The 23100-nt window shown below is 40.4% G+C and overlaps 3 protein-coding genes across 6 annotated transcripts in view; 1 reads left to right on the forward strand and 2 right to left on the reverse strand.

Moving 5' to 3' along the window:
• Positions 1–8165, reverse strand: part of trrap (transformation/transcription domain-associated protein) — a 51927-nt gene extending 43762 nt beyond the window's left edge. For all 4 annotated transcript variants that reach the window (XR_015840025.1, XM_088284222.1, XM_088284221.1 and 1 more), the window contains exons 1-22: positions 8122–8165; positions 7222–7329; positions 6868–6917; positions 6512–6622; positions 6326–6430; positions 6124–6207; positions 5976–6032; positions 5763–5888; positions 5089–5166; positions 4734–4822; positions 4038–4134; positions 3809–3947; positions 3404–3482; positions 2719–2953; positions 2299–2635; positions 2098–2195; positions 1772–1966; positions 1504–1695; positions 1267–1432; positions 717–973; positions 442–642; positions 213–364 (exon numbers count right to left, since the gene is read on the reverse strand). Coding sequence is in view for 3 of the 4 variants with exons in the window: in XM_088284222.1 (XP_088140348.1) it covers positions 213–364; positions 442–642; positions 717–973; positions 1267–1432; positions 1504–1695; positions 1772–1966; positions 2098–2195; positions 2299–2635; positions 2719–2953; positions 3404–3482; positions 3809–3947; positions 4038–4134; positions 4734–4822; positions 5089–5166; positions 5763–5888; positions 5976–6032; positions 6124–6207; positions 6326–6430; positions 6512–6622; positions 6868–6917; positions 7222–7321 (2948 nt within the window). In the remaining variant the exon portion in view is untranslated. The remainder of the gene's footprint in view (positions 1–212; positions 365–441; positions 643–716; positions 974–1266; positions 1433–1503; positions 1696–1771; positions 1967–2097; positions 2196–2298; positions 2636–2718; positions 2954–3403; positions 3483–3808; positions 3948–4037; positions 4135–4733; positions 4823–5088; positions 5167–5762; positions 5889–5975; positions 6033–6123; positions 6208–6325; positions 6431–6511; positions 6623–6867; positions 6918–7221; positions 7330–8121) is intronic.
• A 2633-nt stretch (positions 8166–10798) lies between these two features.
• LOC148317509 (neuronal pentraxin-2-like) lies at positions 10799–16091 on the forward strand. Its single transcript, XM_088285177.1, has 5 exons — positions 10799–11534; positions 12566–12785; positions 13792–14036; positions 14275–14454; positions 14644–16091. The coding sequence occupies exons 1-5, from the start codon at positions 11094–11096 to the stop codon at positions 14872–14874; spliced, it is 1317 nt and encodes a 438-aa protein (XP_088141303.1). The 5' UTR covers positions 10799–11093; the 3' UTR covers positions 14875–16091.
• A 1153-nt stretch (positions 16092–17244) lies between these two features.
• On the reverse strand, positions 17245–22130 carry tmem130 (transmembrane protein 130). Its single transcript, XM_088284901.1, has 8 exons — positions 21980–22130; positions 21844–21914; positions 21607–21778; positions 21382–21527; positions 20227–20311; positions 19956–20158; positions 18615–18721; positions 17245–17781 (listed from the first exon to the last, which is right to left on the reverse strand). Exons 1-8 carry the CDS (start codon positions 21985–21987, stop codon positions 17644–17646), a joined length of 930 nt encoding a protein of 309 aa, XP_088141027.1. The 5' UTR covers positions 21988–22130; the 3' UTR covers positions 17245–17643.
• Between the last annotated feature and the right edge of the window lie 970 nt (positions 22131–23100).

Genomic DNA, 23100 nt, shown 5'->3' on the forward strand with positions numbered 1-23100 from the left:
AAGTCAATTAGCCCCCTGGCCGGAATCGATGATGGTAATGTGACGAAGGCATCCCACAAGCACACCTCCTCTCCCGTGCCGTTTGTGGGCTCGTGGTCTAGTCGGCTGTCTCAAAGTGAAGCCTGACATATAGTCGGGGACGACTTGAATGGACAATGTGCACGTCACGAATCCTCTGTTGTCTACCGTCTGGCGAATGGATGTTTGCTTACTTGGGATGAGAGAGAAGCTGGTACAGAGCGTGTTTGTTATCGTCCAAACTGGTCATGGCCACCAGGAAACACTTAATGACTTCCCACGCCTGTCGTCGGTAGTACGGCTCTGTGTTGGCGCTCTTCAGACAGTCGAGGGCTGTCTCTATAGCCTGGAGAGTCCGAAACAATATTATCAAGATACCCGGCAGTGCGACATGTCGCTACATTACCGGCAACGTGGGCTTACCTTCTCCATTGGGAGCTGTATCGACGCTTTGCAATCGGTGAACTCGGCCTTGATGCTGGGCCCTTGAACCTCAGTCACCACGTAGTGCAGCCTCTGAGACTCCTTGAGCATCTTCCTGTTGCTGCCCCCAAACTTTCCTAAAACCCGGTAGGCAACGTGGGAGATGGTCTCAGCCGGGTTGCGAAGGGTCCGCCACAAAGCCTTTGAGAACACAAACAGGAAATATCGGAGTGTGAAAACCTCACCGAGCGGCTTGGTGAGTTCAAACGTCCTACCTGCATGAGCTCCGCCCTGACGGGCTGGATGTGGTCGTAGAGGAAGTCCGGCTGCAGGTTGTCCACGCAAAGCTCTAAGGTTCGAAGGCCTTGGCTCACTAGAGTCTGAGAACCATTGAGGGCTGACACCAGGGGGTCCATCAGCATGGGCAAGTACGGCAGCAAAGAGCTGAGACGCACCGGCACCGTCAAGCACAACTCCACAAAAAGATCCTTCATGTGCTGCTTGTGAAGGCCACTCTGCAGCATGTTCAGACCTGATGACGTGGAAAAGTAGACATAGGGGAAATGTATCTTATGTGGACAAGTAGATTAAGATGAACTCATTCGCTTCTGGCAGAGTAAAAAAAAAAAAAGAAAAAAAAAAAAAGGCTTTTTTGACGTCTTTAGCCGTCAATGGTAGTTAAAAAAAATAAACGCTCCCCTCTCCCGTGCAAATATAATAAATAATGTAATTATATCAATTCAATTAATTACAGATTAAATAATTAAATAATAAATAAATATTAAATAAATAAAAAAAATACAAATAAATAAATAAGAGTTGTACCTTGCAGCAGATTGGGTAGAAGAGGCAAGAACTCCTGGTAGAGAAGATCATGGCTTCCTCCACCGATGGAGCGGAAGAGTGCCCGTAGAAACAGGAAGTAGTTGTAAGGCTCCTTGGCTGACTGGGCCAGTTCCATTGAGCTGTTTACGATTTTGTGGAGGTGTGGCTACGGGAAAAAGATTGGTTTAATACCTATGTGGAATGAATTAAAAAACAAAAATGATAATAATAACTCACTTTGAGCATCTGTTCGTTCTCCGCTGCAAAAAGCGACACCGATCCAAACACCAGCTTAAAGAGCTTGAGGTAGAGATTGGACAGCTCGACGTTTGAGCCCATCTCGGGCAGTCTTTCGAGAAGGTACTCCACTAAGATGGTGGCGAATAGCGCCGATGTGGACAAGTTGGCCAGGAAGGAATTTGCCACAATCTGCGAAAGAGCGCGAGCGATATTAAATCAACAAAATATTAAACACGATCTTTTCTTCTATCGTTAACGTGTGTACCTGCAGCGCATAGTTCTTCGAAATCCTCTCCACCATGTACGGAACGGTCGTTTGAAAAATCTCCTTGAAAGTAAGGGGGTTCATCATGGTGAAGACTCCGGCAAAGTGCTCCAGAACCTCCTTCTCCTCCTTCATGCGAACCGCCTGGCAGTTGGCCACGCGAATGTACGCTTGCTGGTTATTGGCGACCTGAACCTGGATATAGAAAAAACACGACGGCTTGCAGAGCTTGTACCCGGGCTGCATTGATTTTTCAATAAGAGTTTTCATTTATCGCCCCACTTTCACAGAAATTCATGCCAAATTCAACAGTTTTCTTGTGGTACCTGATAGATGTCCAAAGCCTGCATGGCATACTTGACCAACTTTATGTAGATCTGTGTTTCCTTCGGCTGGAGCTGTTTGTTTGGTATGAACTGAGCCTCTGTTAAAAAAAAAAAAAAAAAAAAAAAAAATCAATAAATAAATACAGCAGACGCCCACACATTGAACCATTTATCATCCGTGAGAGCTTTTCGTCGCCTTACCTCCAGGGGCCTTGCACGAGGTGATGCCCCACGTGATGGTTTTCACTCCACACACCAGCGTCTTCACTAAACTGCGGCAGTCCGACACTTGAAACGTCTGCTTGTCCTCCTTCTCGCCCTGTCGGTCGAAGGCGGTCGCGGGAGGCTGAGGTGCGCTGCTGACGGGTGTGGGAGGGGCAGGAGGCGGGATGGCGGGCGTGATGGAAGGAGTGGGCGTGGCCGGCACACCTGGCAGGACCCCCGGCTCCACCACGCCCATTTCCGACTGAGGTTTGCACTTCTTGAAGATTGAGACGAGCTGGTAGCGGGCTATGGTGTGGAATTTCAGCACGAACACCTGATTAATTGGAGACAAAGAAACAACGTTCCATATTTCAAAGAATTCAAAGTGACTGATGAGTCTCGCTTTGCGCCGGCTACCTCCAGCATCCTCATGAGAATGTCCCGGCCGTTGCCGTTCTCCTGCTCCGACTTGGAGCGAATGCAGTCCACCAGGTTGAGCAGAAGCTTGCAAGACATGGTCTGAATATTGCTCGGGAGCGATTCGTCGTCGATGTTCTTGGCAAACAGCTGTACGGCTAAGGATAAATCGGTCAGGGGCAAGTTCTGGCGAACGTGGTGAACGAGGTCGGCAAGTGTGCTGTAGGCCAAAGGGCTGAAATCAGAGATGAAAGGAGAATTACCGGTTTGATTTTAGCATGAAGGTGGTTTGATCCAAAGTAACATGAGCTGTTCTCAAAGGTAAAGACAGTTAAGGGAAGTAACTCCGAAAATGGCCTCTGTCAAGAAGGTGAGCAAGTGAGTGACAACGATATTCCCGCCAGACCTCAACAGCTCCTCCGCACTACTAATTTGAAATGACAGCTATATCACCAATGTGGCGAGGGTGGCGTGGCAGAGCAAAGACATTTGCAAATCGACCTACGGGCGAAAACTCGGCCCTCAGTAGCCGCGGGTGTACATGACAATTTGACAGACGGATCTCAGATGCGGTCCGGCCCCTGAGAGATCTGCCTCATTAACATGCAAAGGCCTCGCCGCTGTCAGAGCAATCGTCCACTAAACAAGGAGATGATTGTGATAGATGCGCACACGGGCAACTTACCGAAGAGTCTCCCGGGCAGTGTATCCGGAGCCGATGAGGATGGATTCGTCAAAAAGTTTATCCATGCAGGGTATGAACTCTGCAAAATAAGAACAAACACGTTGACCTTTCATTTCTTTGCCCACAATTAGCTTTGAAGTACTGGCATGGGGAAAATGAAGCGTCATGAAGCACCTGTGATATATTTTTTTTTACACCTCTAGATGGTGCTATATGTATAAAGATAAAGTAAGTGCAATGGAAATGCATGACATTTCCATTGCGTCATTAAACCAAGAGTGCCATCTAGTGGAGACAAAAATGATCGCAAGTGCTTCATGAAGCTTCATTTGCCCATCACTACTGCCAGATGTTGTCCTGGTGTGACATGACATTAGCATGCTGATTGTTTGCGTGGACACGTACGGTTCCGCAGCTCAGTCGTGAGAATATGCTTGGCGGCGATGAGCAGCTCCTTGCGGAGGTGAGCCGTCTCCGAGGGGCAGTTGGTGAGCAGCTGCAGCATGCCCTTCACCATCTGCTGGGAATACTTTCCAACCAGCTCCTGATAGGGTGCGCACGGTAGACGTTTTACAACTGGATGTTTGCAATTTAATCAAGGTGACGACCAACGCAAGACATCAGTCGTGAATACCTGGTAGATTCGAATGATGTAAGCCAGGAATGAGAGCGTCTTGATCTGCGCGGCAATGAAGTCTGCATACAGCTCCTTGTTATACAGCTTGTGCTGCCTATGAAAAAAATAGAATAGAATAGAATAGAAATCCCTTTATTGTCATTGTACTCAAGTGTGCAACGAGATTAGAGATCCCCCCGACAAAAAAAAAAAAAATTGCACACAAGTAATTTAGCCTCGTCAACACAATGCTGCATGCCTGCAGTAGGTGACAATTAATGGCGGGTAAAATGAGGATCGACATACGGGATTCAATTCTACATGCATGGCTTATTCATTTGTGCGGCAGCTGTTACTGCGGCTCCCAAAGAAACTTTCTGCATACCTGCCACAGATTCCTGAGGTTTTTTTCTTTTTTTTCTTCTTAATTAACTCTGCTCCATTTCCTTCCTATTCCGAAAGTCTAATACAACCATTTTACACTCAAATTTCACCTCCCGCTAAGCCAATTTCTACTATTTTAACGTTCCTAAATGGAATGGGACCTGCTTTAGCAACCAAAAAAAAAAAAAAACGTAAGGAAGGAGCAATGAAGAGAGGGAGGCGGGTGAGAAGCTAGCATTCTATTAAAAGTGTGGCCAATCTCATTGAGAAGGCCATAAAATGAAAATTAATTTCGTTAGTCGAGGGTTGTAATTCCGGTTTGGATGTTACCTGGCTTGTGGCGACACCTGCAGCATGATGGTGCTCATGATGAGGGGCACAAACTCCGACACCACATTGTGAATATTCAGCTTGTAGAGCTGCGAGGGGAGGAAGGGGGAGGCGAAAAAAGAAATAAAATAAGACTTCAGCGTAATGCAGCTGCATAATTACAGATGAAGTGATTTCATTCTGGGATTAATGAGCATTTGGAGAGAACATGAATCCGGTATTTTCAATCCAGTCACACCTCTCCCCGACTCCAATTACCCCAAAACACAAATGAGTCAATCAAGTTTACGGCTTCAATATCCTCGGCAAATGGCACTTTAATACCTCCAAGACAATATATTTTCATTTCACTCACCTGATACATCAGCACCACGATGAGCGGCAATTCTGCGAGCACTTTGAGAGACAAAGAGCCTCGTGGGATGATGGTGTGCTAAGAGACGGAGCATAAAGACGGCTCATTCGTCCACGTTTGAATCAAAATGAGACCATTGCAACCGAATGCCTTCAAGCCGACGGGATATTAGAAACTAAACGTGTTCCTTCATCGTTCTATTCAGCATACTTCATGAATCAGTTTCAAATGAGGATTAATTAGTTTGAACAAATGTCACTATAGTCCACATGAAAAAGCCACTTTCCTTTCCTCTGTAGCTTTTAAATCAAGCATGGATAGAGTAAAATTAACATACAATATGGTCTCATACCATCAGGCTCGGTTTTTTCCCCCAACCAATATTCTTGAAGTGCACAATTAAGAATCTTGTGTGGATCCATAATGGACGTCTTTAACATTTTCCAAGACATCATTTCCTAATTGACAAATATTATTTCGCTAAAATAAATGTCGAGATCAGCTGCACTTAAGAAAAAAAATCGAGCGCTCTAATTTATATCTCTAATCTAAATTAAATATACAGTATTGGCTGCAACAATTTGAGAATGTCAATGGCGCCATCTAGCGGTTAGAAGTGGTAGTTGTCAAATAACCATTGAGCAATGATGTCCAAAAATGAGTGTTGAGAGTACCGTTCGTGTTTCGCTGTCGTCTCTTTCAGGTGCAGTCTTCACCAACACGGAAGTGATCATCCCAACCATTTCCGGGGAGGGCACAGTGTTCTCAGCAATCACTTGAGGGTTCTCAAAGTATCGGGCCTAGAACAAATAAATAAATCAATCAATAAAAATGGTTGTGTTGGGTGTGGAAATCGGAGCAAGAACACAAAGTAAGCGGAAACTTACGACGACTTTGGGGAGCTCTTTATAAATCTGCTTCACAAAGTCCAGGAAGTGATTAATCTGAAATGAATGAAAATCAGGCTTGCAATTTAGTCAAGTTACAAAACCGAATAATGAGCAAGTTAATCGATGAGAGTTAAACAATCGTCACCTCCTGTGAGATCGGAGGACGGAATTGTTTGTGCAGCTCAATAATAATCCGAAGGCATATCAGCACGTTTTCCTCACTTTCAATCTGGGAGAGAAAATGGTCAAAGAAAAACAGTCACGCCGATAGAACAAATGTTCCTCATGTCTGAACATGATGCAAAAAATATAAATAAAATATGTTAAGGATTTAGAAGAATCCTTACCTCCAGGAAGCGAAACATGACAGACAGGATGTTTTTGGTATGCGGTCGAAGGTGTTCATTTGTGGGAATGCGGTGGATGATTTCGAGGACCAGCTTCCTTAATTGCTACAGCAACACAACACAATATTGGATTGTAATAAAATACAAAATAAAATGATACGCGCATTGATGTGGGAATCTCCGTACCTGCGTTGGCTTTTCTTGTAGGAACTGCACCTCTCCGTCCTGAAGAAAGGTGAGGAAGCGAGGGATGATGTGTTCCAAGAAAGTGGAGTACTGGGGCGAGGACGTCACATTCTGAAATGGAAACGACAATACAAATGTGACTTCCAATTTTGGACAAGACAAGCTGTGCTTTCTGTTTCATTATTTTTTTTTTTTTTTACCCTTCGCAGGTACGACTGTCACCGTGAATTTCCTCCACAGGAATTAAACTAGCTTTTTTTTTTTTTAAATAGTCACTAAAGGGATCGGACAAAGTCATGACAAAATTACAAATGAATCATTAAAGTCAATAAATCGCTGAGCACAGTCAAACTCACCTCAAAGTTCTCGCTGACCTCCTGCATCATCTTCAGCTTGGTCTCATCAGCTGAAAGATAAAAAGACAATCAATCCAATTTTGTTCACGACAATCGAATGAACATGGCCTTCACCTGAAGCTTGGCATGGACTCTCAGATCTTATCAGTTTTACTTTCATCGCCAGTTTTCATCAAAAAAGGTACACTCTCGCTCACACACATTCACTCAGAACACACACGCTCACATGCATGTACCTTTGACTGGACTAAAGCGTATCGCTCTCATCACATTGCCCATGCCACACGTCCGGGCCTAATCTAACTCGGCTTGCGCCTGCTGAATAATGACTGCAAAAAAAATGATTGAACGTACGTGTGTTGGCGTCAGTGAGCGCTGCCACAAACTGTAGGTACTTTTTCATCAGCGTGGTCTGGTCCACCACGGTGGGACTGGGAGCTGGCCCAAAGGCCATCGTGGCAGCTGAAACAGACACAACACAAGTAGCTTTAAAAAGAATTAAAGGGAAAATTGAGGCAAGCTTTCACCCAAATACATATCTCGGGACAAAATTTGTCAATGTTTGATAAAACACTGCTTTCGACACAAAAATGGTCTTTGTGTATTTGGCAATAGCCAACGTAATTATTGTCTTCCATTGAGCTTCTTTGTTATATGGAAATCAATGTCAAACTAAATCCACTCAAGTCGCCTGTTTTTTGTTTTTTTGTGCGGTATTTCAACACACTAGTTGGTTTTTATTTATAAATAATTGCAAGAGGGTGTTACATGTTATGGTTGAACATGGTAATTAATTGTTCCAGTCGTCTCCACAACGAAAACACGAAGCAAAACAGCGATATCAAATTCAAAAATATTCGATTTATCAACAACGGGCGCATAATGGTGACGTCACATAACGCTTCGGCTTGAAGCTAGCGCGATTTTTTTTCACATACAAGCAGAATTTCTGAATTAAACACTTATGATATCGACGTCAAAGTTCAAACGCGTTTGCCAGTTAGGCGTTCAACCATTTTCTATTCTAGCAGAATCTATATTTACTGATCAACTTAAAAAGCCATTGGCCGCAATTATCTCATAAGTTAGCCTGTTAAAGAAAGAGACCTTTGATGTGAAACTGTTTAAGAAAAAAATTCAATTTCTAACAGATAGATGAACCCCATGCGCCCGAAGCTTAAGTTAATACAAGTTGCAGAAGAAAAGAGCAATTTCCCATAAAAGCAATAAGAAGAGGGAAACAAATAACATTACCTTGTCCGACGTAAAGAGCGACTTGATAGTCACCGCCGCGCTGCCGCTCTGAGCAGCATGGATGTGAAGGATATCCCTCCGCTATCACACACAGAATGCGTGTGTTTAAAACATATTCGTGACAAATTAATTGTTTATTTGTGATATCTATATATATTTTTTCCATTCGTGTCCAATTTTTAAACTCGGTGAGTATTATTCTGTAACAAATGGTTTTCTAGTTCACGTGGAAGGATATACTGATACGGGAGGGGTGGTATATGACCATCGTTTTCGATGGTCTTTTCGCGACTCTACGGTGTCTGCAAAGGGACAGTAGTCCTAAAAGCGAGACACACGCTGTTACGCGTTTGATACTTTGTAGTTACATAGTTATACCTAGTACAAGCTCACTATATGTTTTACGGCTCTTTCCCACCACTATATTGGCATTAATAAACCCATCCATCAATAAAATGATTATATAACATTTTTGAGGGGGGGCATGTGAGTAAGGTATATAAATGCCTCAGTGGTTTTTAAATTTATCCACATCGCATGCATATGTTCCAATGTGAAGCCATTTAGTAATTTGATTATTCTTCGCAAAGATGATGTTTTTATTCATGCCACAAGATGGCAGCATATTAAATCTCTGCATGGGTTGACACTCGGAGCACTCTTAATTCAGCCTAAGCATTTGCCTGTGAGGAGTACACATGATGTTTTGTTTTTGTCCGCCAGGGGTCACTGATGACGTTGCTGGTATGCATTTGCGAACTGCGTGCGCAAGCGAACATCCGTGCTGTTCGGCACCGCCTCTGGGGGTCAGCAAGGACGAAATAGAACGGCAATACAACATGCATGATTATTGAAGACTCTAACTTGTGCATTGGTGTGAGTGTAATTGTTTGTTTGTCTATGTTGTTTATTTTGGTTGTGTTGTTGACCAGCGCGGTCGAGGCTTCCACTGCCCGCAACCATTTTGACGACACCTGAATTGATTTATTCAGACTCCAACCTGGGGACCAAATGTTCTTGTTTTCCTGCTGTTATTTCAGTAATTAATTCCTGATTATTGTCTCGGCCAGCTAATCGGGCAAACCATCAAATTGCCTTTATATAGCAGAGACAATAATGAAGTCTTGATTTATCATCAAATCCATTTCTATCTTCCCCCTCTTTGCATCGCTGGTGGACTTTAATTAGCGATTGTCACAGTCAGTTAACCTATTAGCAAGAAGCTTGAGAACAGAATATTCCTTTCAGCAAATGTCACATAATGTTGAAGAGAAATCTGACATGCTTGATTTGTTTTCCTCACATTGTTCCCCAGGTAATGATTATCTGCTAAGGGAGATCTGTCACGGGCGTATTACAAGGCTCTTGTTTGTTTCATTATCTGAGGTTTTTTTTTAAAGTGAGGTGAAGAAAAAAACACTGGCTCCTCATCTATAAAAGACCACTCATGTGTCCATTAGACATGTGTTTTCTCAGTACAGTGATACAGCCTGTTGACGACCTTTTAGTGCAGCTGGATCACACATAGAGAGAAGTGCACTCTGCCGTCGACTGACAATACTCTGAAAACCTATTCATGCATCGAAAGCCTCCCTCCTTTCACCGTCTGCATAATAAACTGTTACCTGCGCTTCAAGCAGACTAACAAGCCATCCTGGATTTTGATGAGAAATCATTTTAATGAAAATCTGCCTTTTTTTTTATTTTCACGTCATTTGCCCTGTTTTTTTTTTTTTTTTTTTTTTTTTGCAAACTGGAATAGAACTGCTGCCCCCTACCTTTTTGTCTTTGTCACCTAGTAACCAAAAAGCAGATTTCCATTTTGCTTTCATTTCGCTCGTGGAGAAAACCTATTTGGGAGAGGTGCTCAGTTTTGATCAATAATGTGGAGTTGTTAATATTGATCGTAGATATCGCTGTATTTGTATTTGCGGTCATAAATCATAAAACGACATTCAATGACTGCTGATAGTCAGTTTCGCTCGGTAGGATGGTTGAATGATTTTGAAAATTAATCTTGTGATCCCCCCACTACCTCAATATTGTCATTGTGATTTAACAAGCAAATATTTTTTGGGGGTACAATTGTTTAGTTTTTTTTTTGCAAAAATAAAAAACAAACTAAGAGCCAAAATGTAGAAGAAAATGCAACTCAAACACAGTATTTGTTCAACCCCTGTCAAATACAAACATGCTACCCCGTAGGAGATTTAGATAGACGCATAACTTCAAGCAAAGTTCACCAGATTTTTAGAAAAGATTCCGAATATTTTTCAAGGTTGCCATTACATGTACTTTGAGATATTTAAAGTTGTGACATTTTCTAAAATGATGATGTGGTTTGCAGAATAGTAAAACGTGTGGGACAGCAAGTTCTCAACATTGTTAATTAACAGGGACTGGATACCTGAAAATTAATTGGCATAAATGAATTATTTAAATAAAGACATTGTGTATTCAAGATGACATTGATTTTGACAAACACACACACACACACACACACACACACTTCAATTGCTTTACAATATGCGCCTCGTCATTGCATAATGAAGTGCTCCAACCGATAAATAAATGTGTCACCAAGCTGGCTGCTGACGTCAACCTACTACAGCCAATCCGAGTCGTTCTCTATACACCTTTTTTGGGGTAATCCTCTTTCCCTGACTAGGAACTGTCCGATCAGTCCCCACATTGGGCTCCGTTTGCGCCAGGAATAGTTGCGCAAACAAGCCCCATTGGCTTACACGGACAAAGAACGACTCAGCCTTCAACGGATTTTCACTTTGGATCTCGCTTTTAATTTTTTTTTTATCTATTTAAAACCTCAATTGAGCCATGGTAGTATTTTATAAAACAACTAATTCGGAATCGCACGTGCGCAAATTGTAAAAGGCGCGTTTTACGCACAGACTGGATGGCTTCATAGAGTGTTTTCTTAATATTATATCTACTTGTAGGCATCGTTTGCAGATATGCTTTCACTTTTTTACGGTTTTATAATATTCTATGCGTTGGGCAGCCGGCACCAAGCGGGCAGCCAAGCGGACGACGGGAAGCGGTACATCTGCCGAGCGGTGCCCCTCGTCGGCGACACCAACTGTCCGGTGACCTTATTACCCGAAATCAACGCCGGAGGACAGGAAGAGGAGCTCCGCAACACCGTCATGCAGCTCCGAGAGACAATTCTGCAGCAGAAAGAAACCATTTCCAAGCAATTGGGCACAATCAACGAGCTGACCACCAAGCTTTCCCTTTGCGCGTCAAACACTGATGATAGAAAGTACGAAAAGGGGGCTCCTTGGGGGAAAGTCAAGCAAAACACAATGGGAGATGTTCCCAGGGATCCAAATGACACTGTGGAGAATCTTGGCAAAACAATGCAGGGGCTCAAGGACCGACTGGAGAACCTGGAGGTGAGCTCGTCACAATGCGTAAAAGCCTTTTTTTTTTATATTCCTATAAACTGATTAGAACGTTCACAGTTGCTAGTTCTGTTTGGTATCTATTACTGGGATCAACACTTTATATGAGAGAAGATGAACCACAACCTCAGAAGATGCCTTCAGTATGTTATTAATTTAAAATATTTATTATATTTCATAAAACTTAAATATGATATTTTTCCACTCGTTTGTAATTTAGCTAACCAAAATATTTAAAGCAAGCGAACAGCAACAAAAAAGTCATTATGACACAGTCAAGTTATTCACCAAAACTCAACTAAAAGGCCACATTAGTTTTTAAAACTAGCAAATGGGTCCGGCCGTTTGCAATAAGTAAAAGTGTTCATTTTACCAAGACAATTAATTCAAACAACGTCAGAAATGTTCCAGGACTGGTATCACTAATGTGTACTCTGTCACTATTGGGTCTATATATTTGATATGTAAATTCAAAAATCTTAATATTGCATTTGCGAGATATGAGTTAAGCAGAACTATCCACCCGTTTTCAACTTTTTCAGGAGGCGACCATTTTGCATCGTACTGCCTCTTGATGTCGACTGAAAATGACATCACAGTTCCTAAATTGAGAAAAAAATATATTTATTTTATTTTATTATTTATTATTTATTATTTATTATTTATTATTTATTATTTATTATTTATTATTTATTATTTATTATTTATTATTTATTATTTATTATTTATTATTTATTATTTATTATTTATTATTATTTAACTAATGCAAGTGAAAAAAAATTACTTAAATCGTAATTTAATCATTTTATTTAATCAATGTTAAGTACATACAATCAAATATGCAAAAGCCAAATAACAAGTGAGTAGCAAAGATGCGACTCTATCAGTATCAATTTTTAGTATAAGTACATTTGGAAGCCAGTCAGACATGCGTGTGCAATCCTGCTGTGATGTCAAAAGACTCTCCCTGCTGCTTCCTGCCCGTAGTCACCTGTGTCCACTTCCTGCTCATCCATCTTTAGCAACAGCAGATGCGGGCCAACATATCCGGCGCGTCCTTCCCCAGCGAGCTGCGTGACTTACTGCAGCGTCGCCTGGTCGAGCTGGAGAAACAGCTCCTGAGGAAAGTCAGCAACCTGGAGGAGGAGAAGAGCATGCTGTCCAACGCCACGGCGGCGTACCGCCTCAAGACGGAAAGTACGCTCAACGCGCTGGTGGAGAGGATAAGTGAGCTCGAGAAAGGTAACGTGATGGAGAGTACGTTGAGAATGGATTGAATGAATGCTATGTGTTCCTCTAGATGATTGGACAAAAATTGCACATAAATAATTTAAAGGGGAAGTCAACCCCCCAAAATATTTTTCAAAAATATGCACTATGCGCATTCGATTGTCGTAACATAGCATTTTGATTAATATCACGTTTGTGGAATTTGTGTTAAGCAGAAAAATCCATCCGTTTTTAGCCATCCCAGGGGGCGGCCATTTTGTCTCTTCTGTCGACTGAAAATGACATCACAGTTGCGCGGGGCTCAGGGAATGAACAACCACATTGTTTCTGAAGCTGAGCCATGATTGGTCATTACCTGAGTCCTGAGCAACTGTGATGTCATTTTTAGTCGACAGAAAGTGACAAAATGGCAGCCGCCTGACATGGCTAAAAACAGATGGATTTCACTCATTAATTCATATTCCACAAATTAATTAATCAGAATACCATGTTTCGACTGGTGGGCCTGTGCAGAACATATTGTTTTAATTTTTTTTTTTTTTTTGAGTTGACTTCCCCTTTAATTATTTTCACTCAACAGATTGAATTTGGACAAGCTGAGTTCTACTAAATTCAACGTAGCATTTTTCGGAAATGTTAAGCGGCAGCTGGATGGCTCAGCGGGTGACGCTGACTTTAGACAAAGACATCAGGGTTCAAATTCCGGCCATGGTGGGTGCCACGTTGAAAATCGATGACTTGTGTCAGGAAGGGTGTGAGTCACTTGCTGTGATGGAAACTTGCTGCTTCTTTTTCTTCTGAGGAAAATGTTGGCAATAAATTTATTGCATTAACCTGGGAATCAATTTCTTGGTAGTTTTTATCTCATGTTAGATTACAAGATATATATAAAAAAAAATGGACTCAAGGCCATTTCGCCCAATTTGGGTTGCCAGTTCATTTGAATAAAAAAGATGGATGTAAAAAAAAAAAAACTCAAACGCACCATTCAACACTTCAGTCCTCTCTTTTTGAACAGGAGGAGAAGACTTCAAGACCCCGGAGCAGTTCAAGCTCTCCCTACCGCAGCGTACCAACTACTTGTACGGCCGCATCATCAAGAGCCTCCCGGAGATGTATGCATTCACGCTCTGCATGTGGATCAAGTCCAGCGCCACTCCGGGTATCGGGACACCCTTCTCCTACGGTGTGCCCGGACAAGCCAATGAGATTGTGCTGATCGAGTGGGGAAATAATCCAATTGAGCTGCTCATCAATGACAAGGTGAGTCATCACTGCTTTTCTAAATCTAAATCTAAATCTAAATCTAAATCTAAAGCTAAATCTAAAGCTAAAGCTAAAGCTAAATCTGAATCTGAATCTGAATCTAAATCTAAATCTAAATCTACATCTAAATCTACATCTAAATCTACATCTAAATCTACATCTAAATCTACATCTAAATCTACATCTAAATCTAAATCAAATGTCATCGTCTATCTGACGGGCTTTGACTGTGAAGGTTGCACAGCTGCCCTTGGAGGTTCGGGACGGAAAGTGGCATCATATCTGCATCTCCTGGACCACCAGGGATGGACAGTGGGAGGCGTATCAAGACGGAGAAAAGCAAGGCGCAGGAGACAACCTGGCTGCATGGCACCCGATTAAGCCTGGAGGGGTGATCATCCTGGGACAGGAGCAGGTAACACAGTGGGCCAATTTACGTAACTGATGACAGTAATAATATTGGAAAAAAAAAAAGTCCCAAATCAAGTAAAAGTTGTTTTTGACTCTCCTCTTGCGATAAATATCCAAATTGTGCAACCTTTAGGAATGAAATTCATTTAAATATTCAACTACAGTATAAACAACCTAGAACTGTTGTCTTCAGGATGTTGTCGGTGGACGCTTTGATGCCGGCCAGGCCTTCGTGGGCGAACTGAGTCAAGTCAATATCTGGGACCGCGTTCTGAAGCCGGCCGAGATCCAGTCCATGGCCAACTGTACGTCGTACTTGCCGGGGAACGTGATCTCGTGGCTGGCGAGCAACGTGGAGGTGTTTGGGAGGGGAGCCTTCAAGAGGCCCTTAGAGATGTGTCTGGAGCGTCTGCCGAATACCTAAACACTTAGCATCTGCCTTTGCTTTGTTAATTAGCTGCTATTTCCGCACATTCATTATTTTTTTTCCTCGTTCCGTGTGAAGCTGTGAAAAGCAACGTTGCGAGTGGTGCATATAGCGTTGGATGTGCAAATTACGTAGCACTCTTACTGGCTACTTGCTAACTGTTTTCACTGCCTGGTGTCAAGTCAGTTCGGTCCACTGTTCCCTTATGTCAGTGCTTCTCAATTATTTTCCGTTACGCCCCCCCTTAGCAAGAAGAAAACAATTCACGCCCCCCACCCCCAGCATCCACTCTCCTCCGCAACTATAAATATATAAAAAATATATATAATATAATATATAAAAAGCATTTTCGTTGCGAAACAATCCTACACGGTAGAGTTAATACTCGTTGCTGCCAACTACTGGAGTGGATGTGTAATTACACATTTATTACAGTACGGTGGAAAAAAAAGCTTTACTGGATTTTTTTAAGTGAATCTCACTCCCCATTTTTTACAGTGTACTGCCATGGCCCTACTATAACTCCTCACCCCCCCCCACCCCCCACACACACCCTGAGAAGCTTTGAGGTGCTGCATGCAGACGCACTCAAAGCACCCGAATACAAGAGAGCCAGACTGGCGTTGACATGTGAGCTGCGGTTGCGTGTCGTGCAGGGAGAAAGTAGCAGAGAAGATTATCTTAAAGGTCTGGCTAATGTTATGTCTATTGCTTAACGGGAGAATCGGCTTGGAGCCAAAATCAATCACAAGTTGGATCCTGACATGATTAGCCTGGAAAATGATTCGATTCGATTGACACTCTATGAGGGGGAAAATAACAAAATCAATAATTGCATGTATATGATACCAGTGATATTAACAAATCTATCACAGTGCTTTTTTTTTTTCGTCCTTGCCTTGTCCGTATGAACAAAAATTGTTAAATGATGTTTTGTATTGATGGCATGATTCTATTGTTGTAAAACACTTGTTAGTTGTTTTAATGTGAATTGTTGCAGTGTTAGCAAAACTACGAATGTCTACTTGTAAATTTGTGGTATGTCGTAATGCACGTGTGCTGCAATGTTTGTTTGTTTTTTTATAGCTGTTTTTCATGTTTAATTGTTTGTGTGGCCTTTATAGGGACTCAAGTGCCAACAATTGTTTTGTATGTGTAAAAATGACTGCCATTCAGTGTGCAAAATAATAATAAAAAAACAATTGCTGCCTAAATGAATGTTTGCCTCTCTTATTTGTCAGAAAAGCAATCAGTAGTTTTCAGCAATTTTCTCACTTTAATCGCAATCTTAAATCGCAATTTAAGCGTTTATAAAAGTTTCAAGTCGTCTGCTTCCGTTAGCGCTAACTGTCAGGTACGATAAAGGGACGTGGGTGTGACATAGCGTAAGCCGAGCGGGATCTTTTAACTGAGCCGACTTGGCTTCTGGACAACAGCAGGTGGTGTGGGCGGCATTAGCAACGCTTAACAGAGGGAGAGGCCAAAAGGTCGACGCTCGGTGACATGGCGGATGTTCGTCCTCGGATTCTTTCTGGCTCATTTGAATAAACCTGTCCTTCGTTTTTTCTTTTTTTTGTCTTTTCAAATAAAGGCATATAATACCCTTCCCATTCAAATTTCAAATTTTTATCCCTCGCTCAGTGACAGCTGGGATAGGCTATCCTAACATTTCAAAAACATGTTGTTAAAACACAGATGTTCGTGTTTGTCATTTGTTAATTAGCTTTCTGTTGATTGGTATAATCAATTTGGATACGTGGCAGTGGCATGAGGATAAATGATACGGAAAACAACATTGATTGTGAATATTTAGATTATCTCTCAAATAGTAATAATGCTATTAGAAGTTGTTGCAATGCACCAGAGGGATCTGCGAGTTGAAATGTCAGTCATTTTGCAGCCACACAATAGCGGACGGAAACATAAATGGCATCTGCGCATCGAAAAAAAATGTCAAACACTAAACATTAAAAAAAAAAAAAAACGTTTAAATATTAATTACGTTTTTTTTTATCAATATAAACGTCTTTACCATTATCGATCGAATTATATAAAAATGACCCCCACACACCCTAACGATAAAACTCAACATACGTCAATGGAGGTCAAGGGGGAAGGTTACCATAGCAACCACGAACTCCCCGACTGCGTCTCCTGTCAGGACGCATTCATTAGGAGTGTCACTATTATTAATGAACGGGGACAAGCTGCCATTAGAAAGGCGCTTGAATAACGCCACCGTTTTTCATCGCAGCTGGTGAAAAGTCCTCAAGTGACATAGTCGCTTCATTATTAATACGCTTGCTCTTTCTTTAAGAAAATATTCACTGGATGAGGCCAATGGTAAAAAAAAAAAAATGCCAGCAATATTACTACAACTAGATATTTTATTTTATTTTTTTTGGTGGAAATAAATTCACAAAAATAAAGCATGCATTAACAAAAAAGAAAATTGCTCTGATCATTTCACGCTGATGTTAAACTAACACTCAGTGCTCTAAAATGACCTTTATGAATATTAATAATTCATGAGGGGTTTAGCTTGAGCGCTGTGGGTCACTAATTGATCGTCCTCGTGTAATAGACACGTGGTTTATGACCTGCTAGCCTGGTGAACATACGCAGGTGACTAAATAATTCAAACAGCATTGAGCAAAGCAGTATTGCGCAATAGTACAATATAAGTTTGCTTACTGTTCCAGTTTAACTATGTACTGTTTTTTTTTTTTCATTTTTCTAGTTGCTTAGAAGGACTCATGAAAATGATTAAGAGTAGTAGTGCGTAGCATTCTGCGCCCACAGTGGTTCTTTCTCATCTCTTTGAGCACGGGACATGTTTAAAACAATCCTGCTGTGGCCATCAGTGTGTCTCTTCAGGAACAAAGCATTGCTGGATGCTGCAATCTGGAAAATATAAAAATACCTCAAAATATTTCCAGGTCAGTTATTTAGCCATGATTATTAATTAATACCTGTCTTTTTTTTTTTTTTTTTTTTTTTTTTGCTATCCACGATCACGTAATCCATTTTATTTTTATCCCAGTTGCTCAAAGTAACTTGGCTTGGATCAGCCTAATCCGGATCCCAATTTTTAAGATGACTAAATCAGGGTAACAAGAGGTCTAAATTAGTCTTTCTATCACATGCATAGCCAGCATGGTGGTCACTCAATGTGTATTTATTTAATTAAAAAAAAAAAAAGCACAATATAAATTCAACGTGCTTCAAATTTAAAATTAAAATTTCAATTTTGAAACAGCAAATTAAACAAATGGTATTTGGGACGTGTGCAAATATCATCTTGTATTGTATTTATTTATTTTTACTGATACTGTCAGATATCTGCAAGTGTGTCCACTAAGTGGAATCAAACACAAAATCAGATGTTCCCAGTTTCTGGGTCTAGTCTGCCCTCTTGTGGTCATAGTGTGTACTACAGCGGGCTCGTTTACTTTAATAAGTCAAATATTCTAATAATGAATTGAGTTATACAATTATTCGAGTGAAATCAATTTAAAAATGTTAAATGTAATTGTAATACTGTATAAGTGATCTGAAAAAGCATATTAATAATGAATTAATAATTGGTAATATATGTTATAACTCAAAAACGTTTGGCCGTGAGCAACTTCCCCCCAATTTGGGTTACTTTTAACCCAGCTCTTTAAAAAAAATGAATCAATGAGACGAATAAATCACAAGTCAATAAAACCAAACTTCCTTTGATGCTGCTGTACCTGAGCTCGGTTGTGATATCGAGGGTGGCAGGCGATGACCGTGATGAAAGAGAAAGTTACAACAAGTATAGCAGCGGAAGACAGGATGAAGAGCATGTTGGTGTTGTCTGGAAAGAACATTGTTAAGGATTGTTAAGATACGCATTTATGGAGGACTGAAAGTGCCAAAATTAAAGAAATAAATTGATTGCTTGCGTTGTTATGCTGACTAACATTGTTGCCATAAATGTCGATATATATAGTAAACAACACAAGTCATGTTTTTTTTTGTTTTGTTTTTTTAACATCAACTACAATTTCTTTCCCATAAAGAATGCTACGACGGGCTAAAAGCGTAATCGTAACTTAGCAACAAGAGCAAATCAATTGAGCACAGCAAACATTTGCGGGCCCGTCAGATCGTCAAATGCGATACGGCCGCATTCCTTCATTTTGAGCTGGCTCGTGTCGCCTGTGGAACTGATGCATCTGAAAAGCTCGTTGACAGTTTTATCCGAAACGCCTCATGACACTGCAAAACGGCTCAAATTGTTCCAAGCTTTTTCAGAGCGGAGTATAAATCGCACCAGGTTAAAAATGCATAATGAGCTAGATGTGGAGTATTAATCGCATTTATTTTAAAAAATACACACACAAAAAAAAATTGTAAATTTCACAACTTGCATCTTGTAGTCTGCTGAATATAATTTTCTTTTGGGCATTTGAGTTCAGTTGTTCTCAGTTGTGTTTGTAAACCAATATTTATACGTTTTACATTTTTAAATCATAGGAGATATCCGGGTATATAAGTGTGGAGTGGCCTCTTGTGGCTGTCTGTGAAATTACACCCCCCCCCATCCCATGTATATGTATACGTACATACATACGAAAAAAACAAAGTGCGATTTATAGTCCGGAAAATTGCTGTTAATGCAAGCAACAATATGTGTAGTGTTTGCGTCAAAAGGCAAAGTATAGTTATGATTACAATTCACATTTCTTTATCCACTGTAAAAAAAAACATACTGTATATTATTATTATATTAATGGAAAGTTGTAGAATTAATTAATTAATAAATTTCTTTGGATAACCTAAAACATTTTTCTTGCTTGAATAAACTAATTTAAATGAAGTTCATGTCTCAGGATATGCATTAGGAGGTATAAAAGCAAGCTATTAATTTCCCAAAATGTGTCACAGTTACATTCGCTGCCATTGACGTGTATATCCGCCAAAAAGTACATTCATATTCCTCGACAGCTTTTGAACATTAATAGATTTGAATATGTGACTGATTCATCATTGACGGTCATGCGTGACTGAATGCGTGTCCTTTTTGTATGTATGCGGGCCTCACTCACTGTTTTTCCTGACAAAAAGACTGAAGGAGGTCTGCAGCTTGCTGATGTCATTGCGAACGCTGATATCCAGGCAGTGAAACCCGGCGGAGGTGAACGTGTGGTTGAGCCACAAGGTGTTCTCGTACAGCATGGTCAGCGTGCAGCCCCCCGTCGTGTCGGCCACGCAGTTGGGAAGGAAGCGCCAGCACACCCACATGGGGGGGCTGCAAAACACAATAATCTCAGCTTCGTCCTCGAGGTCATCCGAAAGATAGGAAAAGTGAAGCGTTACCTTCCGTCCACGTGGAACGCAAGGCCGGTGGTTTGGGACGTCTCGTAATCAGAAGGCCCCTTCAGCTCAATGCTTTTAATGGCATCTACAAATCAATTTTCACATTTATTAGGAAAAAAACATTTTCATGACCTCATGCACAATTAGGACATTCTGTTTTTAATCCAGTGAGTTTCATCCGCTGTGCCGTGGCACATCAGTGTGCCGGGAGGCATACACTTACATCATTCCTCTCGATTTAAAACGGACTGCTGAACCCTCACATTTGTTTTAATCACAAACTTGTCTTTAGCCTGGCTTACACCTGAATTTTGGCCTGTTTTACTGCCACTTCTCCTCTACTTTATATTTTGCGAAGGTCAAATATGTGCCTTGGCTCAATAAAGGTTGGGAAGGGATGCTTTAAGCGACCAATAAACTGGTGGGAGCAGTAACTATCGGGTGATTTTGATAATTATTGGTTAATCTTGCTCTAAAATGAAGCCAAACAAAACCATGAATTCAGAAACAGAATCCAAATGCCCTTTATCGGTTTTGTACTCAGTGTACTTCGAGATTTGCGAGCTCCCCTTTCCAGTGCAATATAACAAATAATTTAATTAAATATATCAATTAAATTAATTAAAAATGAAATGATTAAATAATCCAATAATCCAATAATCCAATAATAAAATAATAAAATAATAAAATAATAAAATAATAAAATAATAAAATAATAAAATAATAAAATAATAAAATATTAAATAATTAAATAATTAAATTATTAAATTATTAAATTATTAAATTATTAAATTATTAAATTATTAAATTATTAAATTATTAAATTATTAAATTATTAAATTATTAAATTATTAAATTATTAAATTATTAAATTATTAAATTATTAAATTATTAAATTATTAAATTATTAAATTATTAAATTATTAAATTATTAAATTATTAAATTATTAAATTATTAAATAAAACACATTACGGAGAGACATCTGAAATATCTACTTCAATTCGATCAGTTTACTTTTGAAACGATTTTGATTAATTGTTCAGCCCCGGAAGTAAGAAATTACAAAACTTTTATTATTGTGCTTTTACTCGACTATTTTTCCACTTAAGTATCAGGACTTGTTCTTCGGTATAGAGTATGAGTACACTACAAACCAAGCACTTGGATATCCTTGGAGTAGATTCCAGTTAACGCAGGTATGTATTCCGTCAAATTGACTCCAATTTTCAATCGGAGTGTGTAGTTTCCAGACAAGGCGTAGTGGTAGCGCACAACAGGCTCACTCCCCTGGATGACCTTTCTACATTTCCACAAACAAAATGATCATCACAAACAATTGCACGTTTTTAACCAAGGACTTAGCAGAGCGCTCGTCATACCCGTTCCCTAAATCCCACGTGTAGCTGAAGTTTGCCCTGCTGAAATTCTGATACGGATCGGAGAGTTCAAACATGGTCTCGGTGGGAATGTCTGAAGCCAGCTCTCCTGTGTCCCTCACGTAGGTGGCGTTGCCGTCCATTTGATAGAAGACCAGCTTCCCGGCGATCGTTTCTGATTCAAGAAATATCGCATGTGATCGGTGCGCGCAAACGGGTTGAAAGTGAATGTTCAACTACCTAAATCTGCCAGGGGCCCGTTTGACTCCACCACAACCGGGAAAACCAGGATGAATAGCAACAACGGTGTTCTGCGAACGCATAATCATCTCAATGAACCTTCCGAAACATACAAAATGCCCGAATAAAAGCCTACCTGTCCATGTTTGCCGGGATGCCGTCAAGGACCTGAAATGAAAGTCAAATCCAGAGAACGAAGATGGCAAGAACGAGGCAACAAGATGTGTGAGCTCCTCTTAGACTCCAAATCATCCCGGTAAAAGCTTGAAATTGACACCATGAGTTGCAGTCATGTGCCCCTGCAAGAACAAAAACCTGCTTTTGAACCGTGGTCTTAGTAATGTGGAGTTTCTCTTCACCATTTTTTTTTCTTTTGGGGGGGGGGGGGTTTAAGTGTTTCATTGGCGGCAAAGAAAATCCGAAAGAATTTTATCCATTCGCAAAGTTAAAGAAAACTTCAGGTTTGTACAACCAGCACATGACCACAGTTGCTCATAAACAGAACGATATAATAATAATAATTAAAAAAAAGCGCAAGTCATGGTCTAGCCAACATTTATTAATAAACTTGATTGTGTTCTGACTTATGCAAGTCGGCGTTTGTGAGTGATCTGCCATCAGGTGTAACATCATCAATCATGATTCAACATTTTTTTTGTTTGTTTTTGCTGTAATCCTTGTAAGGGCAAAAAATGGCACATTGTTTGCCTAACGTTTTGTAGATGGAATAATTTAAAGATAAACTTTTTTTTAAAAGTGACAGCTGATAGACACTTTATAATCATGAATACAAATGGGCATAAAAGAAATAAAGCCGGAAAATAAATGAAAATTTCTTAAATGCACGTTGAAGTGCAATTTTGGAGTTTCTGATATAATGATAATCTGTTGAAATTAATGACAATATTGATTATAACGTGAATTATTAGAAATAATTTGCCACCAATAGAGGGCCTCTAAATGCATCTGTCTTGGGGCTCCCTCTGGCGGCCATTCCACTTAGTGCACGAGGGTACACTAACTTTAGGGGCCACACAACAACCAAGTGAGCTCGTTGTTCACTCAAATTTATATGCAGGGACGAATGAACAAGAAAAACATTGTCTTAAACGTGACATTCAAAAATTCAACACTAGGTGGCGACAGCTGATTTCACAACAGCTCTCACCTTTTTATCATTATTTATTTATTTCTATAAGATATTTTTTCTGGACTGCGAAACATCGTTTTGTGTTGTTTTTTGGGGGATTACTTAAA

The sequence above is a fragment of the Idiotropiscis lumnitzeri genome, chromosome 20, assembly GCF_059441095.1.
Source record: "Idiotropiscis lumnitzeri isolate Australia: NSW breed Sydney's pygmy pipehorse chromosome 20, RoL_Ilum_1.0, whole genome shotgun sequence".
Lineage (NCBI taxonomy): Eukaryota > Metazoa > Chordata > Actinopteri > Syngnathiformes > Syngnathidae > Idiotropiscis > Idiotropiscis lumnitzeri.

Bases quoted from the DNA above. Each gene is read 5' to 3' on its own strand.
- LOC148317509 (XM_088285177.1), top strand. From the start codon at position 11,094: ATGCTTTCACTTTTTTACGGTTTTATAATATTCTATGCGTTGGGCAGC. The intron at 12,786-13,791 runs GTAACGTGATGG...CTTTTTGAACAG, and splicing joins GATAAGTGAGCTCGAGAAAG to GAGGAGAAGACTTCAAGACC. The intron at 14,455-14,643 runs GTAACACAGTGG...TGTTGTCTTCAG, and splicing joins TCATCCTGGGACAGGAGCAG to GATGTTGTCGGTGGACGCTT.
- tmem130 (XM_088284901.1), bottom strand. The intron at 21,528-21,606 runs GTATGACGAGCG...GTGGAAATGTAG, and splicing joins ACGTGGGATTTAGGGAACGG to AAAGGTCATCCAGGGGAGTG. The intron at 20,159-20,226 runs GTAACGCTTCAC...TGTGTTTTGCAG, and splicing joins GCGTTCCACGTGGACGGAAG to CCCCCCCATGTGGGTGTGCT.